This window comes from Phascolarctos cinereus, unplaced genomic scaffold, assembly GCF_003287225.1.
Source record: "Phascolarctos cinereus isolate Bilbo 61053 unplaced genomic scaffold, phaCin_HiC Scaffold_2;HRSCAF=192, whole genome shotgun sequence".
In the NCBI taxonomy this organism is placed as follows: domain Eukaryota; kingdom Metazoa; phylum Chordata; class Mammalia; order Diprotodontia; family Phascolarctidae; genus Phascolarctos; species Phascolarctos cinereus.
In genome coordinates, this window is record NW_027555625.1 from 220792732 (window position 1) to 220815640 (window position 22909).

Sequence of the window (22909 nt, forward strand, 5' to 3'; positions counted from 1 at the left end):
ACAGGAGCCCCAGCTGGTGGACCGAAGAGCAGCAGCGGAGAGACAGTGGGAGGGGAAGGACCTCGAAAATGCCGCAGAAACTGAAGCCCTGAGGGGGTCAGCCGGCCCGAGGGCACGCAGGGATTGAGTGTCAGAGCCGGACCCCAGAGCCCCCGGGAACCTTGTACTCGGAACTCTACACCTGGCCGGGCTCTAAAGCCTGGACATCCGGACAAAGGCAGCTGGGAGGCATTTTACCATGGGGTCTAGGCACACAGGCGGCTACACATTCAGCACAACGTCCTCATCCCTTGTCTCTTTTCTTCCTTCTCTTTTTTCTCCCCAGTCCTCGTTTCTCTCCTTCTCCCTCAAAATTAGAAGGATTCGCCCTCCCCCACAGGCAGTGCCACTAGTAACTGTCACATGATCGCGCTGTTACACAACATCACACCTAGCACTCACAAACAAGGGCACAGCGATCACATAGCTACATGTCTGGATACATCCTAGTCTTTCTCACATACATAGAAGCTGCGACACCAACAGTATACACCCAAAACACACCCCTTCTCTTCTCTTCCCTTCATTCCTTCTTTCTCTTGTCCCTCCTTCCCCCTCTTCTTCCTTCCTTCATTTCTTCCTTCCCTCTTTCTTTTCCTTCCTAGGTCTTTCCTTTCTTCCTTCATTTCTTCCTCCTCTCTCTCTTCCATCCCTCCATTCTTCCTTCCCCCTCCCTCCTCATTTCCTTCCTCTCTCTTTCCTTCTCTCCTTCCTCCTTTCCTCCCTACAGTCTTTCTTCCTCCCTCCTTCCCTCCTCTCTCCCTCCCTTCTCTCCCTTCTTTCCTTCATTCCTCCCTCCCTCATTCCCTCCCTCTCAACCTTTCTTCCTCTCCTTCCTTTCTTCTTTCCTTTTCTCCTCCCTCCCTCCTTCTTTCTCTTCTCCCTCCCTCCTTTCTTCCCTACCTCCCTTCTTCCTTTCTTCCCTTCCTCTCTCCTTTCTTTCCTTCCTTCCTCCCTCCTTCCTTCCTCTCTTATTCCCTCCCTCCCTTTCTCCTTTCTTCTCTTTCTCCTTTCTTCCCTCTCTCTTTTTCTTCCTATCTTATCTTTTTTCTTTCTTCCTCCCTCTCTCTCTCTCACACACATTCATCACTCCCATACAGAGGCAGCAACTGCACACACAACAGTCACATAGTCACAAGGCCAATGCAACATCCTCCAAAGTGTGCCTCTATCAAGTATACACAGAAGCAGTGGCTGCTCCTCCAACACATCTTCCACTGTCTGTTTGTCTGTTTCTCTCTCTCCTTCCCCCCCGCCCTCAACAGTGACATACAAAGTAGTGATCTGTATACACAACCAATACAATATCTTCCGATGTCTCTGTCTCTACATCCGTGTCACACATGACACAGTGTCATGATTATATAATCAAAACATGCTTTCCCTACACACACAGTGACAGACACAACAGATATAGCGATACACGGCCAATGCACTTCTCATCAGCAATAGTCACGTATTGCTGTCATATGGTTACCCACCCAACACATGCCTCCCCCCACAAAATGACACCCAGCAAGGTACACAGTCACATGCCCAACACAACCCCCTCCTCCCCACCCCCTTTTGTCTCTCTATCTCATTGGCACACATGCTTAGACACCCGATACAACATCCCACACATCCCTCTGGATAGCTGGTAAACTGGAGGGAGGAATCGACTGATGAGATGGCCAGGATGCAGCCTGGGGTGTGGTGGGGCAGGACTGTCTTCCCATGCCCTGTAGACTAGAGGTTTGCTGAGGTCTTCTGCTTTCCCTCTATCCCACGGCTTCGGGCAGAGGCCGTGCCCGTGCCCGTGCCCGCAGAGGGGAGGGAAATGCTTGGCGACGTGGAGCGGCCACGTGGAGCGGACCTGGGGCGGGGATCTGCCGGGGCTGCAGCACGGCAGGAGAGACAAAGCCGAGGAGCCCCTTCTCCAGCCATCGCAGGAGCTCACGCAGCAGGTGAGTCTGGAGCTCGTCAGGAGTCTCAGGGCTCGGAAGGGGCGCTGAGCTGCCCACAGGAGCGTGAGAAGGTAGGAAGGGTCCCAGCGTTTATTTGGGAGGGGGTCTGATGCCAGGGTGTGTGTGTGACTGACAATGCCAGTGACAGGCAGAGTCACGGTTTATGTGTTCCCTTATTCAGTGTTAACAGCAGGTCTGAGTTGGATAGTAAACATAATATAAGGCTAACAGTGTGATGAGTCTGAGGAAACATCCCAATTGATAAAATACTAGACTGAATTAATTGAAGTAAATGGTTTAGAACAAGGGAAGTGATAACCCCATCCTCTTCTGGGAATTGTCTGATCAGACCTGAAGCATTGTTTCCACTTCTAGGGTCCACATGTCAAGAGACATTGATAAGCTTTTAAGTATATCCAGAGGAGGGTCATCCATGATGGTTAGGATGATGGGAGGGGGCTGGACACCAGATAGTAGTGATGGTGGTGATGTTTATATAGTTTATATATATTAACTTTAAGGTTTGCAAAGTGCTTTATATAGATTATCTCATTTGGTACAACTGAGAAGTAAGTGCTACTATTAATCTCATTTTACAGATGAAGAAACTGAGGCTGAAAGAGGTTAAGTAATTTGCCCAAAGTCACACAGCTAGTAAGTGTCTAAGGGCAGCTATGTGGCATGGTGAATAGAGTGCTGCCCTGGAATCAGAAAGAGCTGAGTTCAGATTCTACCAGATACTTACTAAACTGTATGGGCAACTTGATTAACCCTGTTTGCCTTAGTTTCCTTATCTGTAAAATGAGCTGGAGAAGGAAATGGCAAACCCTTCCAGTATCTTTGCCAAGAAAACCCCAAATGGGGTCATGGAGAGTTGGACACAGCTGAGATGACTGAACAACAACAAATGACAATAGTATGTGTCTAAGACAGGATTTGAACTCAGTTCTTTTTTTACCAGAAGTCCAGCTCTGGGGTCCACTGACACTTAGGTCATATGAGAAATACTTAAAGGATCTAGAGAACAGTTATGTGAATGATTATGTGAATATCATTGTCTTCAGATATATGAAGGGCTGTCACACATATAGAAATGGAGATTCGTTTCAGAGGATAGAAATAGGAGCAGTGAGCAGAAGTTACAGGAAGGCAGAACTCACTTCAGGAATGTTCAGGAACCCAATTCTGAGGTGTATCACTCCACGAATGTCTATCTGGGATGCTAGAGAAAGATGATTGAGTTTCAGGCCCTTATAACTTCTCCACTAGGCTATCACAGTGGAGTAATAAGTCTCCTTTCCCCAATTCTTGCTGTCTTGCCCAAGTCATCCTCCACCTAGCTATCAAAATGATTTTCCTGTCTTCTATGCCTGGAATGAACTTGCTCCTCATTTGCTACCTTTAGAATCCATTTCTTGTTTAGTTGTTTCAGTTGTGCCCAACTCTTGGCAAAGATACTGGAGCGGTTTGCCATTTCCTTCTCCAGCTCATTTTACGAACGAGGAAACTGAGACAGAGTTTAGTGACTTGCTCAGGGTCACACAGCTAGTGTGTGTCTGAGGCTGGATTGAACTCAGGTCTTCCTGACCCCAGGCCTGGAGCTCTATCCATGGTGCCCTTCAGAATTCAAAATTTCCTTCAAAGCTCTCAGTTCAAGCACTGCTTTCTAAATAAAACCTTCCCTATCCCCCACCCCCACCCCAGCTGCTAGCACCCTCCTTCCCCAAACTACCTTGTATTTATTTTGCATTTACTTTAATAGGCATATGTTGTGGACCTCACCCACTATAGAATGTAATCTCCTTGACAGCTGATACTATTTCATTCTGTCCTTGTATCCAAGTGACTAGAATAATGCCCGACACATAGTGGGCCCTTAATCTATGCTAGTTGAGTGATTGAGGGACCTCTAAGGTTCCTTCTAGTTCTTAAGAATCTGAATCCATGAAATGCTGTGCCTATGAAATAAATTCTTATTGAGTACTGACTCTGCAGAGTATTAAAATATAGATTAGTTATAGTCCCCTTCAGTTACCAGTTTGAAATCTGGTAGGGAAGATAAGATGTCTCCATAAATAACTAGAGTCCAAGGTAGAATGTAAGAAATGTCATAAAGGACAGTATCCAAAAATGCTTTTTGAGCTGGACTTTGAAGCATGTAGAAGATTTCAGCAGGCACAGATAAGGATGAGAAGGGCATTTCAGGCAGAGAGGAATGAAACAAAGACTAGGGGGGTTATGTGCCCAACCAAGAGAACAATGTATACAGTGATAGCCATCTTGTAAAGGTAATCAACTCTGAAAGACTTAATAGCTCTGATCAACACAATGACTGACCACAATTCCAAAGGACCCAGGATGATACATGCTATCCACCTCCAGAAAGAGAACTGATGGATTCGGAGTGCAAACTGAAGCACATTTTCTTGTCTTCTTTCTTCTTCTTGGAACATGGCTAATGTGGAAATTTGTTTTGTATGTCTGTAATATTGATTTCTTGTCTTCTCATTGGGTTGGGGAAGGAGAGGGGGGGAGGAGAGAATTTTGAACTGAAAATAAAATAAAATTGAATTGAATTCAACTATTAAAAAAAGGACAAAAGTAATAGACATCATTAAAGAACTGTACTGCAGGGACAGAAAATGGTCATTTGGCTAGAGCAAGAGATTCACATGGACAGCCAGAGTCCTCCACTAATTAGTACTCTTCTGAGGGGAGAAAATGAGGAGGGCCTTTAGCATTTGGGTAGACATGTTGTGGCAACTTTTGGGAAAACATGGAGAAAGATGAACAGGCATGGAGGAGTTATAGTCTGCATTGTTAAAGAGAACTCTGATAATGATGAGACCACAGACCCAGCTGAATGTTTAAATACTGCTTTGCCATTTGTTATATTTCCTACGTGCCCTGATGGGGGCAGGGTGGGGGGGAGGGTTACCTTCAGGAAGTGTAACTCATCATTAGTACCAACTAGTGTTCATAGCAGTCAACAAGCAGAACAGCTGTGGATATGTCTTCTTTTTTTCATGGGAAATTAAAAAATAATTCTTAAAAAAAAAAAGATAGGGTGTATTTGGAGAAAACGGAATCTGTCATAGTGGATAGAGGGCCAACACTGGAGTCCCTAACTGCCTTCCTGTCTTTTGGGTTTTTCCTGCATACTCAGGAGGTAGCTGCCAAGGCTGGAAATCCCATCTCTCAAGATTTCAGGTTCCAGGCTGTGCTTAGAGAAGAAACACAAGCATGAACGAAGTCAGCCCACTTAGGCAAATAACCGTTCTTGCTGCTATGTCTTGAACTGTATGTTACCATTTCAGCCAAATCTCACCTTCTTCTCCCCACCCCTCCATGTCCAGGAAAGAGCTAGCAGAGTCCCAAAAAGAGGGTAGAATTTCCCTCCAATCCTTCTCATAGCCAACTGAGAGGAGGGATTCCCTTCTGACTCTTTGTCCAATCATTTTTCGATCCAGCCCTAGCTATCTGGGAACCAAGGAATTAATCTATCAAAAGTTTGAGTATCATATGCTCTTCAGTAAGGGACCAGAGCACACATCCCCATAGAAAGGGGCCAAACCATCTGGGTACTAGAGTATAGGCCTAGCACCATGTTACAGTTTCTTCCTTACACTGTATTACTCCACTGTGTACCTACTATTTTCACTGTTTCATCACTGACATCCACTCTCAGCTTGAACACCTCCAATGATAGAGAACTATATCTCTATAACTCTACCTCCCTGTCCCCATCCCATTAATTCCATTCATTAGGACATTCAGTCATTAGACATATAAAGGTGGCAAAGTGGATAGAGCTTGGAGTCAGGAGGACCTGAGTTCAAATCTGGCCTTAGACACTTGACCCTTACTAGCTGTGTGACCCTGAGCAAGTCACTTAACCCCAATTGCTTCACCAAAAAGAAAAAAAAGACATATAAAGGATATCACATGAATACAAACATATATGCATATTTACATGTATGTAGAGGAAGAAGGTAAGTGGATGATGATGGGAAGAAGCTGGACACCAAATGATGATGACAATGATGACAATAACATTTATATAGTACTTTAAGGTTTACAAAGTGCTTTACACAAATCATCTTATTTCATTCTCATAACAACCCTGGGAGATAATTATTCCCATTTTACATATGAGGAAACTGAGGCCAAGAAAGGTAGACCAAAGTCATACAATAAGTGTCTAAGGCAGGCTTTGAACTCAGGTCTTCTTGATTCCAAGCCCATTGCTAGATACATTTCATAGGGGCAGAACTAACATCATAAATAGGTGGAGCCACATGGTCTTATAGATTCTAAGGATACTCTCTTGAATAAAACTATATCCTCCTCACTGGCCCTTTAGAGCTGCTAGATATTCCGTCATTAGAGATCCATTCCTTTGAGTTAACAAGCGTCCTCTTTTAAGATGTAAAATCTCCTGGGAGGTACCCCTTTTGAGAGCTGATCACACTTTAACCATTAGATTCCTATTAGTTGCCAGCTGAAGTTCTAACCCAAGGGAATGGGAATTTTAATGTAGGATGGGGGTTGGGCTGAGGGTGGGGAAAAGGTTAAAAAGAGAAATTTTAGAGGCAGTATATGGTCCTCTAGATAGAAGTCTGGGTAGGGCATGGAGTGGAGAGCTCTGGACAGTTGGACAGCAGCATAAGCCCTTGAGGCAGCCAGGGGCAGAACATCCTTCTAGTTGTTACATTATATTTACTTTCTTGAATGCAACATTATCATTTCCTCTTAATATGATATAAACTCCTTGAAGGCAAGGTCAATTTCATTTTTGTCTTTGTTATCTCCATCACCTAGCACAAGTGCTTGGCATATATGTAATAGGCACTTATTGTAATAACACTGATGACAGTAGTAATAACAACAATAATAGCTAACACTTGTATAGTGCTTACTATGTGTGAACATAGTATGTGTACACAACTACACTGTGTAATTGTAAGTGCTCTTACAGTTATTATCTCATTTGATCTTCACAACAACACCAAGATGTGGGTGCTATTATTATCATCCTCGTTTTACAGATGAGGAAACTGAGGCAAACAGGGTAAGTGACTTGCCCAGGGTCACACAGCTAGTGAGTGTCTGAGGCAGGCATCAAGCCCAAGTGTTCCTAAGTCATAGAAAGTAAGAACTGGATGGAAATTTAGAAATTATTGGTTCTGTCACGATTTCTTACAGCAGTGACAAGTTTCTGTTTCTGCCTCTTAGTTTTTTGTGGTTTTTTTTTTGGTTTGTTTTTTGTCTCTTGGACAAGCTTGTCTTTCTCCCCCAGTCTGTCTTTGTTTAAGTCTTCATCTTAGCAAAATCTAGGCCTTTCTATCCCTGGATATCTCTGTGCATTTCTCTTCTTTTTTCTATCCTGCTTTATTCTTGGGTTCTTCTACCCCAGGAATAGTAAGGTTAGGGCATAGGGGCCGGGGAGCTCCCAAGACGAGTGCATGGCGAGGGGTGGGGGGAAAGGGAGGTAAGTAGCCACTGGTTTGGTGGCAGTGAAAAGGGTTTTGGAAAAGGTGTTGATCTGCAAGTCAGAAGATATTTTTGTCCTTATTCTGCCTCTAACTAGCTGTGTAACCTCAAGCTACTCTCTTCATCCCAGTTTCTCATCTCAGTGCCTCAGTTTCTTTATCTGTTAAAAGAGGGAGTTGATCTAGGAGATCTTTAAGATCTCTTCCAACACTAACTTTCTGTGGTCCCTCCCTTGAGCATCTTGTCCTATATACCAAGCATAATGCTGTAACTGGCCCCTGGGAAGAAGAATAACAACTGATATTGTTATGGCACTCTAAGATTACAAAGTGTTTCACATTACAATGATCCTGTGAGTTAGACACTACACATGTTACTATTCCCATTTTTACAGAGGAGGAAACTGAAGCTCAGAGAGGCCATTAAGAGACTTGCTCACTAATCACATAGCTAATGTCTATCTATATGGCAGGATTTGAACCCAAATCTCTCCTGATTCCAAATCCAATGCCCTTTTCACTATACCACACTGGCAGCAGAGGTATAAACCCTCCACTTGCTGACTCTCTGACCTTGGTCTTGGCTCCAGCTTCAGGGAAGATGCTGTCTTTGTCACTGTTGCTGTGGCTGGTACCCATGGGTCAGGCTGCTCCCAAGGATGGAGTTACCAGGTAAGTGGGGTAGGTAGCATGTGCGGGATGAGGGAAGCAAAGCTACGGGGCCAGGAGCGGGGAGAACCTGGGGAGCGCCTGAGAAGGTGGAGTTGCCCATCTACATCTGTGGAGATAGTTTCCACACACTGGGACTTCTCTACACAAGTCAACACCAAAATTGTGTGGGCTAATATTTCTTGTGTCCTACAGTCCTGAACCTAAATCTAGCCTGCTCTTGTTCTCATTCTCCAGAGAAAGAGAGGGAGAGAGGGAGAGAGAGAGAGAGAGAGAGAGAGAGAGAGAGAGAGAGAGAGAGAGAGAGAGAGAGAGAGAGAGAGAGAGAGAGAGAGAGAGAGAGAGAGAGAGAGAGAGAGAGAGGAAGGAGGAAGGGAAAGAGAGAGAAAGAAGGAGAGAGAGCCAGGTAGCAGTAAAAAGAGGGGAATACAAACTCTAAAGCTGGAAGGAAACCTAGAGGACACCTTCATTTTACAATGGGGAAACTGAGGCCCAAAGAGGTTAAGTGACCTGCCCAAGATCACCCAGGTGGGAAGAAGCAGAATTGGGATTCAAACCTCAGTCCTCTGAATGAATCAAGGTTCTCCCTTCAGGGTGGCAAGAAGGCTCCAGTAGCTGGTATGTCCTTTTCCCTGGATCCCTGTCTATTGGGACCCTGGTGAGGGAATAATTTTTCACCACTTTCTTACGCTGAGAAGGATCTTTGGCTCCCTATGGCAAAGGGGCTTGGAGAACATTCTGAGGTGACTGACCTGGGCCTCAGGAGAGCTTTACAGTAAGTGGCTGGTCCTTTGCCTCTCTCTCCAGGGTGGAGGCTGAAGCAGGACTTGATCTGCCATCTAACCCTTTTCAGTCAGGCCAGCAGCAGTTCCAGTAAGTAAGCTGGGGTGGGGTTGGGGGAGAAAGGGGGAAGCTGAAGGGTAGGTCCCCGGGGCTAGAAGCCTGGGGCCTCCCAAGTGCTAATCTGTTGTTCCAATAGTTTGCTGCAGAACTACCTGAAAGGACTGGGACAGGCCTCTGGGGACCTGGAACAGCTGAGCCGAGAACAGGGTGAGCTTGGGCCAGTAAAGATGGACAAGAGATCTACCTGAGTGTCCCAAAGGACCCAGGGTGGGGAGTCACTGTACCCATGTCACCTCACAATCTTGTCCTCAGAACCTTCCCTAAACCAGCCTCTCCTCCGCAGTGCTATTATATCTCTTTGCGCTCCATGACTTTGACCAGAGTGGACAGCTGGATGGCTTGGAACTTTTGGCTATGCTGAAAGAAGCTCTGTTTCCTGGGGCCCATGCTTGGTCTTCTACAGGTCAGGTATGGACTACCAGTTGAGGGTCCCAGCTGGAGAAGAGCTTTCTGTTTTCTAACTCTAGTACCTGTCCATAGCTCTCTAGGGCTCTGGGTGGTTATGGTGAATCCCAGAGGGGTCAGCGATAGTGATCCTGGGAACATCTTAAATTGTCTCAAGGCCCAGCAGCTGTGAGCCCTGGCAATAACAGCAACCAACCTGATTGTGTTGCTACAGGTGATCAAAATAGTAGACAAAGTGCTGGAAACCCAGGACCTGGACAGAGATGGGCTGGTGACACCTGCAGAGCTGCTCGCCCTCCCTGGAGATGCTCTGGGGTACAAGGAGCCACAGGAGTCCTCTGTTCCACCTCCTCAAGACTCAGAACTTGTTGGCAGTCCTGCCACGTTGGCCATAAAACTATTAGAACAAGTCACTGGGGAGGCCATGATTCAGGAGGAAGCCACAGGCCCTGGAGGGGAAGATCCTGGGCAGGAGGCTAGGAGCCTGGCGGAGGCCACGGGCACTGGACAGGAGGATAGCATGAAGGCCACAGATCCTGAGCAAGAGGCCAGGAGCCTGGCAGAGGCCATAGGCCCTGAAGAGGAGGATGGAGGGAAGGTCACATACTCTGAGCAGGAGGCCCAGAGCTTGGGGGAGGACATAGGAGGCCCTGGAGAGGAACTGGGATACCAAAGTGAAGCTGGAGGGGAGGTCAAGGGTCCTCTAGGGGAGGTTGGAGAAGGGATGGAGATTATTGTGGCTGAAGTGGGAACCCTAGAGCTAGAAGAGCGTTTGGAGCCTGGACAGCTTCCAGGTGAGTTTGGAGGTCATGCAATTCAGCTGGAGAATGATGAAATGTGAATGTTAGGGATTAGGTCACAGTCCTGGAAGCCTCAGTCCCACATGAAGACATCAGAGAGGGGGCAGTGCGAGAGGCAGGGTATGAAAGTTCCTGGTGCTTCCCTAGGGCACCTGTCTCAGTGCACCACTGATCCCCCTTTTCCTGGTCCTAACATGGTGGCAGCCCTTCATTTGGTTCATGGAGAACCCAGAGTTCAGGTTATAGAACAATAGTGACAACCTAGCCTGAAACTTGACTGTCATCCCAGAAAAAGCAGGTAGCAGCTGGGTCAGGTCACAGAGCCCATGGGCTTGTGCTGAGTGACCAAGAACTGAATAGTGTTTGCCTGATGGACACTTGGCTACACACCTAGTCCAGGTGAATTGGCTTGGTACATGGGTGAAGGGCTTTGGGGAAAGGATGTGTGGGCAAACGGTCCCAAGTAATCCTGGGATGCACAGACCTGTGGCCTCTTTGTATAAAAGTCTGAGAGAAGCTGAGCTAGGCTAGCTCCAGCCCAACCTGTGAAATGGGAAATTTCTACTTGGTGCCAATAAATATCCTTCAATTCCCTTCCTCTTACTTAACTGCACTTGGACTGCCCCTGAGTGTACACCATTTCTTCCTGGGCCTAGCATCTCCCTTTCAAAAACGCCCCCATCCTGCCTCAGTGCTCCCAGGATTCTGCTCTGCTAGCCCTCTGAAATCCATGTTTGCATGTCCCTCCTTCCAAGTAACACTTTGTATAATACCCCAGGTTTCTAGAGCTCTTAACATATAAAGTGCTTTGCTCACAACTTCCCTGCAGGGTGGAGAATACTGGCTCACTTCAGGTTGATTAAGCTTTACTGTTAGTCTTGTTTTACAGAGAAGTAAACTGAGGCTCAGCAAGCATGATTTGGTCGAGATCATCCAGCTACTTTGTGGGTGCAAGAGAAAAGGTTTAAATGTGAACTTCTTAATCTAGTGCTCTTTACAATACCTTGGGATGCTTTTTAGACACTTTAGCAGAAAGGACTCCAATGGTGGGGCTTGAGGTAGGATGGGCCAGTCAGGAAGATATGTGAGGGCAGAGAAGGCTAGACTCCCTAAACTCCAAGCTTGTACTGGGGGCTGCACAAAACTTATGTGCAGAACCAACTGGGTCAAGGCCAGTCTAACAGAAGCTCAGTCAGGCTCCCCAGAGTCCTCGGGATCAGGGATGACCTGGGACTGATCTGAAGGTACTAGGAGTTGATGGGACCTATCTCATGGAGAATCTTTTTCCCTATGGAGAACTGAAGGGCAACTGGACTCCACCAAGCTCCATTTACGAAATTATCATCTAAGTTTCAATGGGGCTCTGAGGCAACCTGACAAATGTTTATGTATATTCTTGGGGGTGGGAAGGAGGGGGGCACACATCTGGACCCCTCAGGGATAGGAGAAAAGGCAGGCTATTTTTCACCATCCAGGCAAATCAGCTGGATTGTACAGTGGATAAAGTTTTAGACTTGAAGCAAGGAAGACCCAAGTTCAAATCCTGCCTCAAAGACTTACTAGCTGTGTGGCAAGTCACTTAACCTCTCTTGGGCTCAGTTTCCTCGTTGGTAAAAGAGATAATAATAACACCTACCTCCAAGGATTGTGAGGCTCAGATGAGATAAGTGTCAAGTTCCTTGCAAATTTTAAAGTGCTATATAAATGTAAGCTTAATTTACACTCCAGGAACCTGTGATTTTGTGGCAGCCCCTCCTGCTTGGAGGATCACCTCCAAGGGGATCTGTGACCTGCCTGTTGATGAACCTCCAAAGACAACTAGGCTGGACTTTGGACAGCAGAGTCCCTGAGCCTCTCCTTGAAATCTGCTCATGTTGGTGGCAGTGGCAGGACCTTGTGCTCCCCCAGTTTAGCCTTTGGGGATCCCTGTCCCCCTCCATGTCACAAGGAGATATTCTACTTTAGTAAAGGAAAATACCATATAAATGCAAACCTTTTATTTTTCCTTCCTAGAGTTTCAGATATCAGACAAAAGTGAATGTGCCTAGAGCCTGCCATGAGCCCTTATCACAGAGCATATACTAAGTGACTCTGGCCTGGGAGGAGGTTACTCCCGCCAGGATGAATGGGAGTGCATCACATGCAACCCCTGCAATGTCCCTAGAGAGCCTTCAGCCTCAGCCAGATTCAATCCTTGCAAGACATTAAAGGCCAGATGCTGGCTTGGTGGAAGAATGTTTATTTGGCTTGAAGAGAACCAAACAGCTGAGAACGGAAGTGTGGTAGGGCTGGGGAGCTCCAGCAAACTGGATGGCCCTGACCCCAGGGCAGGCAGAGACAGCCAGCAATGCCCTGGCTTCCTTACTCCCCTACAGCCAGCTGAGGTTGCGCCTTCTGATGGCTGGTGCCTTCACACAATTCCATCATAGCCTTGTATTCCACACTTCTTGCCTGCTATTTGGCAACCAAAAGTCAATGCCTCTTGCATGCTTTTCCCTGGAAGAAGGGCAAGTAACTCAGTGGCTCTCACTCAGCATCCACCAGAAGAGTCCTCAGCTTCACCATTATAACCCCTCACTCCACCCTCCAAAGTCCCTGCCCTTAGGCTCACGTGGCAGTACTCACCCTGGGACAGGCTGAAGATGACAGAGGCATTGAAGGTGTCTCCGGCCCCCAGGGTGTCTACCAGTTGGGGTGGCGGGAACGCATCAGAGTGCAGGAGCTGTCCATCGGGGCCCAAGGCATCTGCCCCCTCCTCTGCCCACGCACATACTAGCACAGCCCTATAGGATACTCCACTCAGCACAAGGAGAAACCCAAGAGAACTCAAATATGGGAAGAAAGCCCAGAGATACAGGCAAGGCAGGGTATTTCACAACTACAGACTTTCATGCATCATCCTGGATACCAAACACACACACCAAGCCCCCTTTGCCCAATGGCCCTGGCTTATTCCAAAGGACCAGGAATCCCTGAGGAGTCCCACCCTGCTTCAGACCGTTCCCAGCTCACCCTTTCCCTACACGGTTGTACAATCCCTTTAGGGTTTCAGCTGCTGACCGAAACCCCATGTGCCTGGCCACGTCCTTGCTGACAAAAACCTAGTAAAAGAGGAGATAGTTGAGAGGACTAGTTAACCTAACACCAACCTCCCAACCCTGTCCCTATCTACTCAACCACTGCACTCCTGGGCTGTTCCCAGCTTCACCCTCTGCCCACATCTGTACAATCTTAGCCCTGGCCAATCCTGTATAATGGGAGGAAACAGGGTGAAGTAGAAAGGCCCTTGGACTAGGACTCAAAAGTCCTGGGCTCAGGTTCTAGCTCTGAGATTTGAGACTTTGCTGAACCTCAGTTTCCTTATCTGTAAAATGGAGATGACAATACTTGGCATGCTTATATCACAAGGTTGTGGTGACTATCAAATGATACGTATATGAAAGCAATTCCCAAAACATGAAAAGCATTATGCAAACATTAGGTTTTATTATTAGTGTGTGCTTGTAGGTTGTTACTACTACCAATGTGTGTAGTGTGTGTGTGTGTGTGTAGGGGTGGCTAACAGACTGAGGTGGATTTCTTGATCTGTCCAGTTAATAAGTAGTCATAGGCAGTGGCCAAAGAACACTGTGGCCTTTCTCCAGATACATACCTCAGAATAATTCAATTCAAGACATATTTACTCTGTCTACTAAGTGCCAGATATTGGGGATACAAAGACAAAAAAAAAATGAAATTGTCCCTGCCCTTAAAAACCTTATATTTTACTGGCAAACAGAGGTAGCTCCTCTGACAGCAGTACGCAGGCTGGCTCCTAGTCAAGGGCTGGTCATAGTCCTTTTTGGGGGAGGAAATCCTGAGACATTCTGGGGAGGGGGATTAGAAGAGAAAGGGATGAACTCAGTTCATTCTAGATCTGTTAGGATGATGGCGGAACAGATTAGGGCCCCCAGGTTAGTCCACTATCCTGAGCAGCCCCTGGATCTGGGGCAGAAGATATCTCCACGTGTGATGGAGAGAAACTGTTCCCAATATGGCCAGTCTGGCCCGTGATGCTGGCTGCTCCTCTCTCCACCCCCCATCCTGCAAGCCATCTGACCTCCAAGCCATGGTAATGTCACCAAGAGGGGAACTCTGGGGCACGGGAATCCTGGTGTGCATTCAGTGGGTAGAGATATTGGGCACTACCAAGGGGCAGCACATCATTGATATGCCAACACGCAGTTCTTAACAAAAGGTCCACCTAGAGGAGGTCAGGGTCTGGGATTTGTTTGGTACCAGCAACTCTGCTCTTCCTCTTCTGATTCTCCCTTTCTCAAACAGTGCGAGTCATAAAGCCATAGGATCACAGATGTAGAGCAGGAGGGCACCTTAGAGACTCTCTACTCCAACCTTCCTATTTTATAGTTGAGGAACTGAGGCCGAGAGAGATTTAAGTGACTTGCCCAAGGTCACACATCCTACTAGGCTGGATCTGAACGAATCCAGGTCTTTCTGACTCTAAATCCAGCACCCTGTCCACTAGCTCTATCTCCCAGGGCCTGTCTGCAGGATGATGGTGCTCCCAGGTCACTTGCAGGGATGGGATTGGGCCGCTGGCAGCAGAAGAGGTAAGGAGAACTTGGTGCTAGCACAGGCCACGGTGGAAACTACTGATTATGGTCTCCTAAGGCACTCACCACATCCCCATAGGCAAACAGCTGGTATAACTCTTCCCTGGGTTTCTCCACCTCCACAGATATTGTGATCTGCTGCTCTTTGGGAAGCTTCTTGTTGTGCTGCTCTATCCGCTGCAGCATCTTGACCTGCTCAGATGCATTCCGACCCTGGGTAGGGGGAGGAAGCAGGGAGAGGGGATCATACTACCCTCCCTGGAGAGCAGGGGGACAGAGTCTGTGTCTCTAACAGCAGCTCTCAGGGGCACCAAACACTAGCTTGTCCCAAACAAGTGACAAACTGTCTAATGGGAGCCCTTGAGGGAGGGAGGAATCTGGGTTGGAGGGCAGGGCAACTGGCCTAGAGCTCCAATCTGATCACAGGACGACTGTCACTAGCCCTCAAAAGGCTGCCAAGTATGACAGAATGAACGCCAGCAGGCCTCAACAAAGAAGCCAGGCTGCATGGGCATCAACTAAGACCAGCTCTGAGCTCTCTGCTCCTCCTACCAACACAAAAGCAAGTAGCCAGATTCAAACTCAAGTTTCAGTATTTGAGACTCAACACATGAGGCTTTTAGGGGTCTATTTCCTAATAATTTCATTCTTGGTCCCTAGGGGATTCAAGACCCGAGGCTAGTTAGCCCTCACCACAGGTGACAGACACATAGACAACAAATGGCTAGCAGACAACGAAGTCCCTGGGTCTGTGTTCTTGTGGAAGAATGGAAGTATGGAAAAAAGGTAAGCGTTAGTCTGAGTCCTTAGAGACTTGAGTAGGGCTTACCTCAAAGTGGATCCACTTGAACCGGTTCAGGTCAACCTTTTCAAAGTCCTTTGCAGACACATCTGGCAAGTTTCTGAACAGTGAGTGAGGGATGGAGGGGAGAGAGAGGTGAGATGCGGAATAATCAGAGAGGCCAGGAAGCTCTGGCCTTCTACCCCAATTCCCAGCCCTAGTGCTACATTACAGCATAGTCAAAACAATTTTTTTTGCACATTGCTAAAAGATCAGACTCTCTCCAAAAAGGTATGTTCGAGAATGAGGTAGTAGAGAGAATCTGTTATTTTGAATTTTCCTGCCAAGATGGGGTGATCCCTACATCTGTGCTGGCATTTACCCTAATAAGGCATTAAATTCAGAATGCAGTACTCTTGAATTGTAAACCAAGCATCTTAGGAGGTCCCCACAAATCATATCTAGCTCTCCAACGGAGGACCTGTTAGGGACTAGAGAATCCCTGATATGGATGGCCATTTGTTTTTGGGTTACCTAGGAAAGCAATTAAAGCTCAATCTTCAAGTAAGAGGGTCTAAGTTAATATTTCACTGTCTCTAGAGCCCTGAGCATGCCCCTGATGGGAAGCTGGAGGGCATTACACCCCATCTCTCCCTCAGGCATGGCACATGTGATAAGCTCTGGATAGATAAAAGTGACTTTGATCACGAAAATCTCTGAATTTCCATCTATCTAACCCTGGCTCAGCCCAAGACTCCTCCCCAAAACTTCTGGACACATGTTGGGGAGTGGGGCTTATAGGGAAAGACCAGCTAGAGGATCTGCATGGGCTCTAGATAACTAATACAATCTCACCTATAGTCAGTCCACCCTCCTAGAAGGCAGAGCTTAGGAGAAGAGAGACCTTCATCTCTAAGGCATCTGTGGTCCAACCCAGGCAGTCTATAGGACAGCTCTCACTCTCCAGTTCTGGGGATCTTGAGGCAATTACTAAGACCAGTGAAGGGAGGATGCCTCTGCTTCCAGAACCCTCTGTGCCAAGCACAATGATAAAGCATGGTCTCTTCTATGAGAACTCTCTCTATGGGCAACCCAATCTCAGCTGGGTGTCAGGATGCAGGTAACAAGAGTTCTGGGACTGGCTACTAAGAATGACAGGAATGGGCTGATCTTCCCCAAACTGAATGGGCACATTGCCCTCCATTACATAATACCCCCTTCCCCCAAACCCATGTGGCTTTAAGATAATTTTTCTTTACCCAAATGCAGGGGCTGATTAGCTAATTATGAAGGAATCAGAACACAAATTAAATTACTTAAGTTCCCAACCATCTACACTGTTATACAAAGGCCAAACCACAAGGCTGAGCAACATCCATTCACTCCCTCCCTAATCAGAGATGATTCAAAATCACTTTCTGGCTCATCGCTGGGGCAATTACAAGCAATGGGAAAGATCAGGAAAGTGGACAGCAGAGATGCCCACAATGGCCTGTGAGGGAAGAAAGAGGAGCTGATTGGTGGGTTGTGCCAGGGACTAGCCTTACGTGTCATAGAGGATAATGGTACGGGAACCATTGGAGTTGTTGACGATGCAGCAGGAGCAAGGTGTTTCGCCCTTGTTCTGCCATGCCACCTGCGAGACGTCCACGCCCCGATACTTAAAGTCAGTCACCAGGAAGCTTGGGGTGGAGCATGAGGTCATGGGATGTAGGGGGGAGGGGGAGACACAGGTTAGAGCCTACGGATGGTACGGCCCTTCCATGGCGACTGGAAGCATGCCTTAGAACACCTGGGGTACTGTCTGGCAAGAGAAGAGTCCTGGCCTAGGCTCTGGGCACATCTTTGTTAATGGGAACAGATGTACACACCTGTTAGCATGCAGGATGGTGCGGCTGCCAGTGGCTGCACTGGTGATGACAGTGGAGATGGGGATGGAGCCCACACGCTGGGGGACTGTGTAGCGCAGATCCACAGAGTATCGGCGAAGGTCATCCAAGACAAAGCTGCCAGGTGTGGGGGGAGTACCACACTGGGGAGCAGTTTGACAAAGGGCCTGGGGGCAGGAGGGGAGCTGACAGGAACACTCGGGGCCCTGGAAAGCAGGTGAAGGATAGGACAGCAAGCAGCACAGGCAAAGACAAGGGCAAGGAAGCCCGGAACCACCCCAGGTCATGCAAGAGGCAAGAAGGAGCAGATGTGGAAGCAGCAAAATGGTGTCTGGAGAGGGGCAGCGGGGACGGTAGTTAGGATAACTTTCTTTAGGGGACCTCGCACAAAACAAAATCTGAACTCTTCCTTTAGTCCCTATAGTCTAGAGAATCATCAGACCAAAGAAGGCTAGAGCTGAAAGGGAGACTGTCTATCCAAACTTCATCTTACAAAAGAAGAAAATGAGGCCCAAAGACATTAAAAAAAAAAAAGCTCACATTTACATAGCACTTACTATGTGCCAGGTACTGTGATAAGTGCTTTACAACTGTTACTTCATTTGATCCTTTACAGCAACCCTGGGACTTACGTGCTATGATTATCCTCATTTTACAGAAGAGGCAAACAGAAGTTAAGCGGTTTGCCCAAGGTCACATAGCTAGCAAGACCACATTTGAACTCAGGTCTTCCCGACTCTAGGCCAAGCACTCTATCCACTGAGCCACCTAGCTGCCTCACATCCTGAGCCAACAGGAACTGTCATAGTCTTGCTGGGTGCCAAAATCGGAGCAGAATTAATGATTAATGATCGAAGTGATACTTTGTCCCCCAGCTTGAAACCACATGAACACCCATTGTCTGGCAGGACACTGCCACTCCATTTTGGGATACTCAGGTCCCACTGGAAGTTTCCCCACCCCCAGTGGTTATGTTTTTGTGTTACATAATTATTTCCAGGATCTCATTAGTACAAAAATCCTGCCTATGGCTCTGTACCATAAAGGTTCTTTCAAGCCCTATAATTCTAGAATTCCATTTATTTCCATTTCCTTCTCTACTATATCCTTCCAGGAGGCACCAGCTCTCTATGGGGCTGATGTTTCTTCCTTCTCCTCAACAGTGCCTGGTAATATTGGCAACACCCCTCCACAAACACACACACATTTTAAGTAGGTAGCTACTAGACGAGTTACATTACTGAGGCCAGTTAGCATATCTGCTTCAAAATTCCCATCCAATTGGAAGTAGTCCCAGGAGGTCCAGACCAGGCCTTCTAGTCTGAGGGACCAGAACAGGAAGAGTTGTAAGCCCTTCTCTAGCCCCCAAGGAGCTTTGGATCTCTTCTGATCTTCATGATTTTCTAGGAACCCCCAGAAGCTCCAACAGCCAGAATGAGCTTGGCCTAAACCTACAGGTTTGGTAAGAAATTAGCTTTGGAATATGGTAATTTGAAACCTGATATCTTGAATTCACTTCCCTACTGGTCACTGCTCATTTAAGATTTCCCAGGCCATCTCATGCACGTGGCATTATACCCAAAACTGGGATCCCTACTGAAATGAACATTTCAGTCACACTCGGAGTACAAAGGGCTGATGTGCCACAGCTCAGTAACCTGGCAACTTGCCCTGCTGCCCACAATGGGCAAAGTTTGGGCCTCACCTTCCCGATAAACACTCGCTGAATCTGCAGAGCCTAGGGTCAAAGGGCTCTTGGGTACTTGAACGGCCTGACAAAGGGGCAGTGTGGACCACATGCTGCAGTAATGGTCAACTGACAGCAGGAAGATACAGAAGTTATAGCTACAGCTTTACTACGTACTTCAGTGGGTGACTTTGGACAGGTCCTGTTCAGTGGTTCAGGACACTAAGCAGCAGGATAAACTAACTGTGTTATTTAGCAAAGAGGAACCATCCTGAAAAACTGCCCTTGTTTTTTCCCCCATAGCCTCTTCACAGACATTCACACCCAGGGAGTATAAAGAGAGGAAAGGGAGGGTGAGTTCCCAAAGTCCTTTCTGCCCTAATCCAACAGTATGATATTCATCCAAGAGTAATAAAATAATTCATTGTAACAATAATTTATTAAGTGCCTAGGCACTGGTGACACAGAGACACAAATCTTAAGTCCTTGCTTCAGGAGGCTTACATTCTATTAGCTAAAGATAGCTTTGAAAATGGCAGAAAAGCATGTTTACTGGTCTGAAAGGAAGCAGGAAAATGGAAAACAGGAGGAAAAAGCCAGCAGTAGGGAATAGCCAAAGAAATAAGCAAGGGCAAAGGACTAGATATCTCTGGAAATAAAGCCTTAATAAGAAGAAAACTAATTAAACATTCCAGCAGCTAAAAATTCATACTTACAATTCTCCACAGGATACTTTTTCTCCCATCTCCCCTCCCCACTTAAAGCTACAGATGGACCTTAGACATTGTTTAATTCAATTTCTTCATTTTAAAGACGAGACTAAGGTCCAGAAATGCAAGTGAAATCCTTGAGAGAGCAGAACCCATAGCCAATCACTGAGGACCATTCTTTTTCCCCTTCTCTACATGGAGCTTTAGTAATATATCTCCCTCCATTAGGTTTGTAGAGGCTAAGCTTCCTAATAGGCCAGGTTTCTCCATACTCACTCAGCAACATGCCCAGGAGCCAAGGAGCCCATGAAAGCACAAGGAGCTCCCAGGAGGGAAAGGATGGTGCAGGAGTTGGAGGCATTGCCACCACGCTGCCATCGTTGGGTCAGGCACCTAAAAGGAAAATGAGGGCCTCTGTTATCTTCAAAACCTAGAACATTAAGCCTAAACATGCCATCCTTACTAACTTGAGGGCAGAGACAGTTCCATTTTTATCTCTATAGCTCTAGCACCTAGCGTAGCCTGCAACACAGGTGTTTAATAATTGCATGGTGAACAAATCAATCTTTTACAAGACTAGAGGGGTGAAGCTAACCACAGAAAAGGGCTTAGGGTCTCCACTCTCACTACAGCTCCCAATGCAGCTGGGCTCAACACATCCTTCATGGACTCCAGGGTCAGTTTCCCCCAGCACATGCAGAGGAATCAGCTGCATGCCTCCTACTGACATCAACTGTGATAATCAGAAACCCAATAATCTGGTCAAATCCCTGGTGTTTGGCCTGTCCTCACTTTCCCTTATTTCCTCCACACATGATCAACCACATCCTTCCATGAAAAAAGCTACAAACTAGATTGTAACATTGGCCTCTCTGGTAACTGCATCAACCCCAATGGATTGAAAGAGTCAAAACTACTTCAAAAAAAGGTAAAGATGTCAAATGTGCAATTAAATAACTGTTTCCTTGGAAGAGTACGAACCAGTAACATAAGCCAAAGTTTAAAATATTTAAGATTAGAAACTAAGAACAGTAATTTTTTAGTTTGCAGATGAAAAGGTTGAAAGGTGACCCACCAGTAAAGTGTCAAGTTTACAAAATGCTATCAGATGGAAGATGGTAACCAGTTCTCTGTCTCTACAGAAGACTGAACAAGAAAACACTAGGCTCAAATAGCATTTGAAGGGATTTAGATTAGTGAGAACACTGCCTGTACGGCTTGCAGATTGCCTTTTATTTTCAAACTCTTTTTACATTTTCTCCTTACTATAACCATAGGAATTAGGCATAACAATGCTCTCTTTTTGCAAATAAAGAATTTGAGAAGTTACAGTCAGTTAGTGGCCCTGAAGCCTAGGCCTCCTGACCTCCAAGTCTAGTGTTCATCATCCTCTGAAAATGCCAGGCTTGTTAAGCAGAGAATTAATATTAGAGAAGGTTCTGGAATCTTATTCTGAGATCTCTCTCTCTCTCTAGGCAGGGATAGATACACTTAGACCAGCTTTAGGACAGGTTAATCATAGAATTCTCAATTTAGAACTGAAAAGAACTTGGATATCTAGTTCGATCTTCTTAATTTACAGATGAGGAAATGAAGGTCCAGAAAAGTTAAATAACTTGACTTGTCCATGAGCACAAAGAATTTAAACCAGGTTTAAAGCCAGAATTTAAACTCAGGTTTTCCAACTCTAAAATCCAACATGTTTTCTACTGCCCCATGCTTCTACGGAGAGCCCTTCTGGGATTCTATGCTGAAAGTGACAGTGGCATTGGACAAAGGAGGTCTTAAACATGCTACTGACCGATTTCCAGGAGATCATTTCTGCCAGCTGCCTGGTTGGTAAATTCCTCTCTACTGCAGCCAAATGGTCACTCATCCATGAGGCATCTTAGGCCTTCCTATAATTACCTTGTGCAGGAACTCCAAGCAGAAGCCACCCACAGTTTCTTTGTGCTTCTTTCTCAAAACCCTGACTGCAAAAATACAGTGAATGTGTAACCTCAAAAATCAAGAGTTTGGGTGAATGTCTCATGGGCCTAGAACTGAAAGAGATCTTCAAGGTCATTTAGTCGACCTCCTTCATTTTACAGGTGAGGAAACTAAGGTGCAGAGGACAGTGACTTGTCCAAGACGTAATTATGCTGGAATTCCAACTGTCTAGTGATTCCCAGTTCAGGACGCTTTTATTTTGCACTTAAGAGTATTTTATTTTATTTTTCCAATTACATGTAAAGATAGTTTTAACATTCATTTTTGTAAGATTTTGAGTTCCGATTTTTTCTCCCTCCCTCCCCTCCCCCAAACAGCAAGCAATCTGATATAGGTTATACGTGCACAATCATGTTAAACATATTTTCAGGACACTTTCAATGACACCCTGTTGCATCTCATCTGAAAGTAACCGGCCAAAGCCACTGACTACGGGGGTCTCCCTAATGCAACCCCAGGGAAAGAATTGGAAAAATTCAAGTTTGGGAAATGGACCACCTTGAACAAAAAGATGCTCAGTCCATCGGAAACCCCAGCGTTCCTAGTCACCCCCACAGGGGCCCGTCTCTCCAGGTCCTCATTCTCGAATGCACCCCCGGACCCGGGAGGCTTCCCCCTCGCGGGAAGGGAGGGGCGCGGCGGCACGCGTGGGCCGACCCGAGCCCCCTACCTGCTGTCCGAGTCCTCCTCGGGGTACTTGTCCACCACATTGATGATGTCTAGCACCACAAGCCCCACGCACAGGATCTGCTTCTCTTCCATGAGCTCGGCGACGCTCTGGCCTCCAGGCGCCCGCACCGCCTCTTATCACTGGGGTTTCCCCAGCTCCGCCCCCCGGGAGCTCCTCCCTCAACCCCCTCTTCCCCCTCCCACCCCGGCCTCAGCCTCTCTCCGGGAGGCCCCAGGCTTCAGCCGTGCTCTCTGGCCAGTCTGTCCTGGGTGGGGAAAAGCGGGGGCAAATTCACTCGGGCCAAGGCCTCCGCCAG

General features: G+C 46.9%; 2 protein-coding genes across 11 annotated transcripts; one reads left to right on the forward strand and one right to left on the reverse strand.

Annotated features, from left to right (window-relative positions):
- The first annotated feature begins 15 nt into the window (after window positions 1–15).
- On the forward strand, window positions 16–10857 carry CGREF1 (cell growth regulator with EF-hand domain 1). 4 transcript variants are annotated; one of them, XM_020983863.2, is made up of 6 exons: window positions 16–1985; window positions 8068–8149; window positions 8954–9019; window positions 9126–9196; window positions 9333–9457; window positions 9669–10857. In XM_020983863.2, exons 1-6 carry the CDS (start codon window positions 1859–1861, stop codon window positions 10293–10295), a joined length of 1098 nt encoding a protein of 365 aa, XP_020839522.1. In that variant the 5' UTR covers window positions 16–1858; the 3' UTR covers window positions 10296–10857. The 4 variants fall into 4 exon arrangements, with proteins under 4 accessions (XP_020839522.1, XP_020839523.1, XP_078005933.1 ...); XM_020983864.2 differs by having other exon boundaries at window positions 1967–2056; XM_078149807.1 differs by lacking the exon at window positions 16–1985 and adding an exon at window positions 4991–5285.
- KHK (ketohexokinase) lies at window positions 3730–22813 on the reverse strand. 7 transcript variants are annotated; one of them, XM_020983881.2, is made up of 8 exons: window positions 22594–22754; window positions 20211–20327; window positions 17520–17654; window positions 15697–15769; window positions 14934–15080; window positions 13267–13355; window positions 12880–13037; window positions 12478–12750 (listed from the first exon to the last, which is right to left on the reverse strand). In XM_020983881.2, exons 1-8 carry the CDS (start codon window positions 22683–22685, stop codon window positions 12665–12667), a joined length of 897 nt encoding a protein of 298 aa, XP_020839540.1. In that variant the 5' UTR covers window positions 22686–22754; the 3' UTR covers window positions 12478–12664. The 7 variants fall into 7 exon arrangements, with proteins under 7 accessions (XP_078005936.1, XP_078005935.1, XP_078005937.1 ...); XM_020983880.2 differs by lacking the exon at window positions 17520–17654 and adding an exon at window positions 17196–17330 and having other exon boundaries at window positions 22594–22753; XM_020983883.2 differs by lacking the exon at window positions 17520–17654 and having other exon boundaries at window positions 22594–22752.
- Window positions 22814–22909: the final 96 nt, after the last annotated feature.